The sequence below is a fragment of the Molothrus aeneus genome, chromosome 4 (assembly GCF_037042795.1).
Source record: "Molothrus aeneus isolate 106 chromosome 4, BPBGC_Maene_1.0, whole genome shotgun sequence".
Lineage (NCBI taxonomy): Eukaryota > Metazoa > Chordata > Aves > Passeriformes > Icteridae > Molothrus > Molothrus aeneus.
In genome coordinates, this window is record NC_089649.1 from 64322700 (window position 1) to 64332917 (window position 10218).

Sequence of the window (10218 nt, forward strand, 5' to 3'; positions counted from 1 at the left end):
CTGCAGCCTGGCTAAAACCCAGTGCACATGTCATGAAAGCAAGCACAGAGAAGTAGTAATTTTCTGTTCACCCCAACTTGATAATTCTCTACCTTCAAAGTATCAGAAAATAAGAAGATATGAAAATATAATCATATATATATATATGGGTACCCTTCCTCCTCCACTTTTTTCCCTAGTGTATACTACAATTTATGAATATTTCCATCAGCTCTTCCTCTGATGAGATGAGACCCCCACACAATCTGAAAGTGCCTACATTGTGAATTCATACAGTGCTACATTGTGGAGTATTTAATTTTTTATTCCTTGCCCAATAATTTCTCCATTTCTACTTTTCTATCTGCCTTCCTGGCTACCACCATTAAACTCCCATCTTCACAGGATTACTCATCATGACTACAAAATCTCATGGTACCCACTGAGCTAGAAGCCACAACTGCTTCAGCACAGTGAGTGGAATGCCTGTGGCTCCTCCAGAGCCTGATCTCCCCAGCTAAAATTGTATGCTCCAAAACTCCATTCACCCCAGTTACACCTGTTACAATACAATGGCATTGTCTTCCCCAGAAAAATCTTAGCTGGGTTGTATCGTTATATTAACATAAGCATCCCACCTATAGACTGAAGGTGCCAGGATGACAGCAGGTAGGATTTACTTCACAAAACTTTGTTTTTATGAGAAGTTCACTGTCTCTAAATATATATATATATTTGAGGATATCAAGCAACACAAAAAGGCCCCAGCTATTATTTGGCTTTGAGTCTAAGTTGTCCTTACAACACACCCAACTACAGGAACTCTTTTTGTTGGTGTATAGCTGTATTTTTAGCAGACTAGAATCTATAATGTCATCACTTGAAGAAAAGCATAGTAAGCTCTAAACTGCTACAAGAATAAATTCCAGCTACTGAGGCCAATTGTACTGCAATCTGTGTGAACAGTCCCCCCAGTATCATTAGCACAGAGAATACTACAACATCATGCATCAGCTTTAGAGACAAGACAGCTTGACCTTACCCAGAGAAACCTGCAAAGTCCCAACTTGGTGTTTTTTCTTTTAAATGTATCAATACAGTTTTTTAAATTTTGAGCCATTTACGCTGTCTTTGAGGTTCTGACAAGTAAGTGTAGTGATAACTGAAGATGACTTACAGAGTGTTTATCTAAAGTTACATGGTCAGCCTTGTCTGCATTTTCTAGTTACAGTAATGAGCATAAACTCCAGGCAGACACATAGTTATAAAAGTAATGCTTACATCTACAGACTTTTATTTCAAGAGAAGCTACAAAGTATCTTTTGCTAACTAGCAAAAGAATTAGCCTCTAAAAACGCCTGATACTAAAAGATGGCTGAACTTTGACTAAAATGCAAGCTTAGGGGCACAACAGCTCTACTTACCACAAGCATCCCTGACTGGCACTCACACAACCAAAAATAAAACTGGACATCTTTTTGTTTCTGCATTTATACACAAGTGCCTGCACAAGTTGCTAAATTGCTTCCACACAACATAAAGCACAGAAACAGAATACAAAGTACACCCAGCTTCCATAACAGCCTGATACATCCATGTGTGTGGAATATCACAACTGTTACCACTTCAGAGCTGAGACCAACAGCCAAGCTTAATGACTGACAGAAGATGCCAGAATTTAAAACCACTTTAATCTTGAAAACAAAACAAACTACCATACGAACATTTGGGAAAAAAAAAATAGGCTTTTCAAGTTACCCTGAAACATGCCAGAAAGCAAAAATATTAAATAGATTACAGAATTTATGAGGTATATTTTATACCAAGCCTACATAAGTGTTTCGTGGAAAGTAGAAAATAAGCTTATATTCTTTAGGACTGTTTCAGAGCAGCTTTTAAAGCAAATTGAGTTAAATAATAATGTATGCATTTCACAGAGTCCTCTCCCTTCAACAGAAAAACATTCAAATCAGAGTGAAAAGAGCAAAGTGCTATTGGGCCAAACAAAAAAGCAAGGAACTCACACTTCCTCATTCCCTATCATTATGGAACACACGACACAATCTGTAAGCTTCTCCATACAACTTCCAGCCACAAGCTCAATCCCCAAAACTTAATTTGTTCAGATATCAATGTTCAGTTTTCTTGCTTCTACACACCCCTTCATAGGAAAAAAAAATATTATTTGCATATTTCTAAAGCACTTAAACTTTGCATCAACTAGATTATTTATGCAAGTACATAACAGGTCTTAAAGTTCAAGTATTTCAGAAAAAAAACAAACCCAAAAAAAGGAAGTGAACACAAGCCCCCTCTTGAAGCAGCAGCTTCTACAAATTACTCATAAGGTTCATTTTAAGATACTTTAAATCAAGATTTAGACCTTGCATGACCTCCTGTGAATGCCCATCTGCTGTTCTCCAACAAGCTCTTCATTCTGGATCACAGCAGGGGAACAAACAATCTCCAGAATACTATATTTATTCTAACTTCTGCCTGAAATCTCCTCCTCCAAGCCTCAGCAAACCACACTACCTTTCAGTCAGCTTTTAAACAATATTTTTACCTTTCCTCATGCTAAGTGTCTTTATGTTTACAGAACAATAATAGGAGTATTCCTCCTACACAGGATGATTTCAGAAAAGCCCACATTCCTGTTTTGGTTAACTTGAAGAGAACAAAGTTAATGAACAATTGAAGACAAGAATAGATCACAGCAGTGAATTACATAAGACAAGTTAAAGTTAAAATGTTGATTTGGGCATAGAAACCTCTCCAAAGAGAGAAAGAGCACATACAGAATTTAGTACAGAAACCTACCTAGCCTCTTACATTATGAGGTATTATCAACAGTAAGAAAGGCAACTAAAAGAATATCAGTAGGAATTCAGACAGGACACTGCATCAAGAAGTGACAAAATGTGACAGTAAAAGCTCTTACTTTAATAACTTTATTAAGGCATTCATCTGCAACCATTCGGACATCAGATTCTGCATCCTCACTGCAGAGGAGAAAGAGCTCCATAGCAATGCCCAGCAGCTTCTGAAATTCTGGGGAATTCCTAAACAAACAAACATTAGAAAATTACAATGTGTACCATGAAAATGAGCACCAATGATGTTTTTGAAAGGGTTTTGTAATCCAACTACATATATACTATACACACATATTCGAGAGAAGACATAATTTCCCAACTCTTTCCTACTTAACCTGGTCAGGTATTTGACCTCTGTGCTGAAGTTTTCCTGTCTGCAGTAGGAGGAAAGTGCCCACTCCACCAATAGGTAAACAAAAGTCCTTCTTAGATTTTTAGTTCAAAAAAAACCCATACAATTTCAGTTTTAAATAGAAGCTCAGCATTTAAAACAAGCAATTATAAGGAATCGTCCCAACAACTAACACTCTGAAGTTGTTATTCATCCTAATGAATTAAAGACATTAATAATAAATAATCAATAAATTAAAGACATTGCCTTACCTTAAAGACTGAGCAACTATGTTTTCACATATTGTTAGACAATGATTCACTCGATCTTTCTTGGTAGCTGCAAGTTCTTTCTTTCTAAAGGAAGAACACGATGATGTGTGTGAGACAAGAGTTCAACAGTGACCATTCAAACACCTGCTAAAGTAATGTCTAATCATTACTCAAGAAAAAGATGCATTTGCACTCTCTGGTCACTCCATAAACAGCTCTACACCAACTACCTGCAGAGCCAGGACTTCATCTGCAGCTGCTGCTGAGAGCACATGGGCACACAAGCAAAGGAGAAATATAAACTTAGAAAAAGAATGAAGAATGAATCATTTAACAGGGAATATCACATTAATTTCATAACTTTCAATGAGAAAATGCTTGAATGAAAACTGAAGAGTAAAGGGAAAGGATAGAAAAAATTATGCAGCCTAGAAGAAAGCAAAAATAAAAGAAATTGATAGAAGAAGGTTGGAGAAAATAAGCCATGATAACAAAAAATAGCTCTTTTAAAAAGACCCTCCTCCTACATAGCATCACCTTAGACTTTTTTGTCTGCCAATGTCTTGACACTTCGAGTTGTATTAAATGGACCATTTGCATCTGAAGTGCAAAGGATGACAAAGCAATGCCATCACACACTACATTCCTCCAAAGGTAACCACAAAAACAGCAAAGCCCAAGGCACAGTCTGCCCATTGAGAATAACATCCCTACAGTAACACTTGGTATAGCCCAGGAAAGGCCAAGCTGAGTGCACAATAAAGAGAACAAAATGCACACAAACAAAGAATGTGTATTTACAAACAACAGAGAGTACAATATGAAACACTTCTCCTTTGCAAAATGTGTTTAACATTGACTTCCACATGATACAAGCTCTTGGAATAGCAGCTCTTCAATAGCAGCTCTTCCCTGCTCCACCCCCAATAAAGTAACTGAAAAAAGAGAGTGAGACAGACTCCCAATTCTGACTGGGAAATTTTATTCAAGTCTGCAGTCTCTCCTACTCCTAACTTTACTGACACAGAATCACTTCTAGGAAAGCAGATGTTACTTTTAAATAATTAATCAGCAGCAATACTGGAGCAAAACCACCCACCCAAAGGTACCTCTGCTGAGTTTTTCACAATAAAGAATTACCAGATTTTCACTCACATTCACAGAGAATCTCCCCTTTTGCTTTCCAAATGAAAATTGATAATTTTTAGTATTTCATTCTCTCAGTAAAAAATAGCAAAAATCATGAAATAGCAAAACAGTGTTTCTGAACTAGAAGTTGGAAAGCAATGTGAACAGCCTTGAGTTACATTAATAGTAACACAACATCAAGGGCCAACAGCAAGTAGCCAATAAAGCACATTAAATTCAGCTAACTCAAAATACAGTGTTTGACAAGTGTTTTTAAAGAACTACACTGCATTATTTGGGAACTTCAGCTCAAATAACAGTAGAGGCTTCAAAAAAAAGTCATTAGTATCCCAGTCATCCCAGTATCCCTGTCCCTTTTCTTCCCTCAGTCTGGAAGCGAGGGGTTCAAAAGTCCGTATTCCCAAAATTTCAGTTTTTCTCATAAAGAAAATCTCATCTCATCCCAGAAATACTTTCTACTTTTGTAAGTGTAAGGAATAGCTCTGAACAAAGCCATTTTTTCTGTTTTAGTTTGGCAGCATTTTATTTAGGCAAGCTAAACAGCCAAGAGGATCTCTTCTTGGACTTAAGACACTGGCAGAATATGAGCAGACAACATGAATTTGCTCAAGATACAAAATGTCTTTCTTTCTCTCCATCTTGAAAAAGTGTCAGAGTCTTTAGCAGCATTTTAGATCATCTCTAACAAAAAAACAAATACTGTCCAAGATGTCCAACTGATTTTGCAACATCAGCACCACTGATGTGAGCAGGCACCTCAGAAAACAATTAAATCATTTCAACTTTCATGCTAATTTTACCCAGCAGTCCCAATCTCTTATGAGCACCATTTTCAGTACATATTCAACCCAAAAATACAACAGGCACATCTGAACTTGCCCATAAGCTCACTCCTTCAGATACAAGACATATCGAAAATCCTGCTGACAAAGGCTACTTCCAGAATAAAGTTCTCTATTATCTACACATAAAACAGCCCTGAGCAAGGCAGGCAGTGGTGTTCAATACTGCTCAGACTAGCAGAGATCAATCTCTTGGGCAAATTTCTGTAAACAGAGAGCACCACTAACACAAAATCTACACCTTGCTGAAATAAGTAACTTCAAAACTTAAAAAGGCCCACCTAGAGAAAATATAACTTCCAAAAAGATAATTTAAAGAAATGAAAGGTGGAAGGAAAATGCTTAATGTATATTATGTACGTGCACATATTCTGTGCCTACAGAGGGAAAAAGGTAATCAAAGAGTATCCAGAGAGAAAACACATGATATTTTTTAGTTCAAAAAAACAAATAAAGCTCTATTCAGAAGTATCATGAAGTCCGCAGACTAACTACTGATGAGCATACCCAGGGGGCCAACAACAGCATCACACATTTGATGAATCAATCACACACATCTGATGAGTAACAGAAGGCAGGAGATGTGGAAGCAGCAGTTATCAACAGGAAAGCTCCATCTCACTTGCAGAGGAGTTTAATCTCCTGTGTACTTCTACACACCAGGAAGAGTAACAAACAATGTAAGAAAACCAGCAAGCCCAGGTAATTTGGCCCTCTGAGTCCAGACGAGCTGACTACAAGGGAGTTGCAGCTCCGACGCTCATTTTTATTAGACCTTGGAATATGTGAAGAGTACAGAAGTTCTAAAGCTGAGTCAGGGATAAGAAAAAAGGGCCAAGCCAAATGGCTTGACATTAATCTTGACAAAAATAACAGAATCTAAAACCTGTTCTTTTAATAACAAACAGAAATATGAGTGGATCAAGAAATAAACTCAATCCAAATATAGGGGATACTGGAAACAAGGTGTAGGAATGCAGGATTGTAGTGATGGATTGTCAAATTAACCAGAACTGCTCTACTACACACCCTAGACATGGTAATGCCAAAAAACCATCAAGGAACCATCACTTCTGACAAGCAGGGCAAAATGTAATACCCATGCAGTTTGTGTGATCTTCAGTAAAACAACAAATTAATGCTAGGCCTCCATATAGCACTGATCAAACCAATCCACGACCACAGCTTCAGTCAAACATAAAAGACACAGAAAAATGGAAAAGTATTGAAAAAAGCATATTGCTTGGGTGTGGGATCTCAGCACATCATTCCTGATGTTCAGAGATGCCAGGAGAACCCTTGGGGGTCTCGAAAATCCTGGAATGTTGCCAGAAGTGTCTGGTGGCTTGATTTTGATCCATCCACAGAAATAACAAGAGTTTGAGGACAAGAGAATCACTTTAGAGTAAAAGGTGTAAAAGGGGCACATTTAGAAAGTGAAATATAGACTTTAAGGTTTTTTGGGTACAGGGGGGTTATGGAGACAAGATGGAGGGATCAGGGCGTGTCTTGTCCTTCTTCTTCCTTCTTCTTGTCCTCCATCTCCTGTTGTGATGTTGGCATTTGGGGATTGGTTTATGGTGAAGGTGCACTTGCTAACATGGGTGAAAAGCATTGGGAAATAAAGGTAAATATTATGTACGTAGATATTAGTATAAAAAGACATGACCGCCCCGTGGGTGGTCAGAGAGTGCCTGTGACTGCTTGCAGATCAGACCTCTGTTGGGCAGACAGAAAATTTTGTAGATAAGAAATAATAAACAACCCGAAGACCGAAAAGCTGAAGAGTCCAGACTCGTCCTTTAAAACGCGTGCCACCCAAGAACCACCCTACCCGTGTCGGGGCAGAGACAGACAGCCGAACCCGACACTTGGGCTTTTACAGTACCTTTTGCTGTAAAGGTAACAGAATCAAATATTAAAAAAATTGAAAACAATTACAGTAAGTGACTATTAGAATAAATTGACAAGAGAAAATGTAAAGAATCCACTTTTGTATTCACAAATCAAACTCTAAATTTTTACACCATACTAGTAAACTTTGAAGTTAGTGGGAGCTTTGTGATCCAAAACAAAACATCCAATTTCTAACAAAATGTCAGAGACTGAAAAAGCTGAAAAAAATATAAGGAAGAAAATTAGTTGCCTAAGCAGAAGTGTATAGAAGCAATATGACAGAGAACTCAAGTTAAGTTTACACAGAATGAAAAAAAATCCCAACAAGAGATAACAAAGAGGGGACCAGAGACTGACATCTGACTGTAAGGCATAATGTAAGCATAACACATGATTATTGCTGATTAAAATCTCTTGAAAAAGAAAAAGGTCCTATCTTCTTGGTAAAAGCTTGGATTTAATTAAGATTTTCTTAAGAAAAGAGAGGCTATCAGTATTATCAAAAGTTCTGGAGTCATTGTCTTACAATAAAATGAAGAAAGATATAGAGACCTGCTGGGTAAACAATTAATTCTTCTCTACCCCAATCTCTCTGATCTTAAAACCTTTCATAGGAGGAGACAGTCCTCAGTAGGATGGTAGGAACTTACTACACAGAACTACAAGAGATTTATCTGTTACTTACAGAGAACCACAACAAAGATGAATGACCCAAACACAATTTTCCTTTCCAGTCTACTACAAACAAGAGAAAATAAATGCAGATAGTATTGTGAATTACATTCAATATGTCACCTGCTATTTCACTGAAAGTCTGGGTGGCCTCAGCAGAGGCTGCCACAATAGCTTTCACTGGCTTTTATGAGCTCAGTGCTGTATTCAGTCACTGAATCTGTCCAGTTCCTGGGGGCATACAGTCCCATCAGCTTTCTGAAAACAGCCTATTTTTAAACACAAAGCAAAGTCAACGAGGACAACTCCAACAATATTTTTTAATGTTTACAGTAGAATATGCCTAAATTTAGACCACCAAACCAAGCATAATATCACAAGCATCACAAATAATTCTAAGGATTTTTTCTTGAAACATGATGACCTCTCTCACCAGTTACTTTCAACACAGAAATTTGAACAGCACCTAGGAAAGACTGGAAATAGATGTTAATCCATGTCAAAAAAAAAAAGCACAAAACAGAGCAATTAGTCCCAGCAGACCAGTAGGACACCTAAGAACAACTAGCTCATGACAAAGATGAGTTTTCTCACCTCTTAAGCATCAGAAGTGTGGAAATGCATTGTGATTGTTTCAGACAACACTGTCCAGAGAAGAACAGCACCAACCGTGATAATTTAGTTGGCAACCATGTCAGAAAGTGCAGAGGGAGCAGGTGGCCAAGAGCCCAGAGCCACTGCCCTGCTTCCTCTGCCAGCACCACAGCAAACTGCCAAGTTAGAAGTTACCTGCTCCTCAACCCTGCTGCTTCTCCCTCCTCCCCAGTAGTATTAGTGTGACTCATGTGTTTATCCCTAAACACCTCCCTGCCCTCACACGTGCTCGGTAAAAGGCGGTGGTGGAGGGTGCAAACGCAAGGGGCAGCACCGCGGCACTGAACAGCTCCTGGTCCTGCTCCACCCAGTGATGCCCCCCAAGGGGAAACGGGCGTATCTCACGGATCTAACACATTTATCCCTCACATTTAAGAAAGAAAAAAGATACTAGGAATATTTAAACGAACTTCTCTTAGGTGTCTGTGCAGTACATCTCAGCATGAGAGTATAAATGAACTTTGTCACAAACAGTCATCCTTCTGAAAGCATCAGAGCTCAGACTTCAAGTCTATTTAAACTTTCAATTCACAACTATCAAAACTTGTTTTTAACTTCAACGTGAACTTTCAGGGCACTGCTCTTATAAGAAAGAAGAAATACGACTGAGAAACAATTAACGTTTAAAGATATGAAAAGTGAATAACAGAGTAGAAGAAATTTCTCTTGCTCAGCCCCAAATTCTCATTTCAAGGAAGCTGCACAATCAGCTGGAGAGTTCAGAGAAAAGACACTCATGCAGAAAGCGTCAAGCACAGAAAAACAAGGTCTAACAAAAAGCGCTTCAGCAGTTAACAGAAGAGAAAATGCTGAAAGTAGTGCTTCATTCAAGTTATGTTTAAATTTTTGTCTTTTTTGCAGCAGTGCACTAGGTGAAAAAAGGTTTTCCTTCCCAGACCAGCCTGTGAAACCCACACAGCATTGCTGTGCCTCCCGTCCATCTCCCGCACTGGGGACTTTTCAAACGCACTCGCCCCAAAAGTTACTCCAGATCTGAACTTCGGCAGAGAGCGGGCAGAGCACCGCGACACGGCGGTGTGTGTGTGTCTGCGGGAGCCGCCAGCTGCCGGGGGAACGGGCAGCGCCGGGCCCGGCTCGGGGCGGTCCCGGGACGAGAACCGGAGCAGAACCGGGCCGGGCGGGGTGTTGGACACGCGTGTGGAGAGCCCCCGAGACCCGGGCGCGGGTCACTCACGGTCTCTGGAGCGGCTCCTCGGGGAGGGCAGCGGGGCCCTGCTGCTGCTGGAAGGAGCGCAGCGACTCGAAGGCCTTCGTCAGCTTCTCCATGGTGGCCATGTCCGCTCCGCCCGCGCCGGCGGCACCGGCCCGCGCTCCGACCCGCCCTGTCACGGGCGCCTGGCGGGTCCGAGTGCTGTCCCGCTACCGCTGGCGCTGCCCCCGGGCTCGCTCCCGGCGCTCGGCCGGCGCTCTGGCGGGCCCCGGCCCGTCACAGCCGCGATGAATGGGGCAGGCGCCGCTCGGGGCCGCGGGCGCTTCCCGTCCGCCCCGCCGCCATCTTGATCCGTCCCGTCGGCCCCCGCGCGCGG

The 10218-nt window shown here is 40.4% G+C and overlaps 1 protein-coding gene across 1 annotated transcript in view; it reads right to left on the reverse strand.

Annotated features, from left to right (window-relative positions):
* The window catches only part of HTT (huntingtin), an 81846-nt gene extending 71879 nt beyond the window's left edge, over positions 1-9967 (reverse strand). The window contains exons 1-3 of the mRNA XM_066548688.1: positions 9867-9967; positions 3459-3542; positions 2921-3041 (exon numbers count right to left, since the gene is read on the reverse strand). Of these exons, the coding sequence (XP_066404785.1) occupies positions 2921-3041; positions 3459-3542; positions 9867-9967 (306 nt within the window). The remainder of the gene's footprint in view (positions 1-2920; positions 3042-3458; positions 3543-9866) is intronic.
* Between the last annotated feature and the right edge of the window lie 251 nt (positions 9968-10218).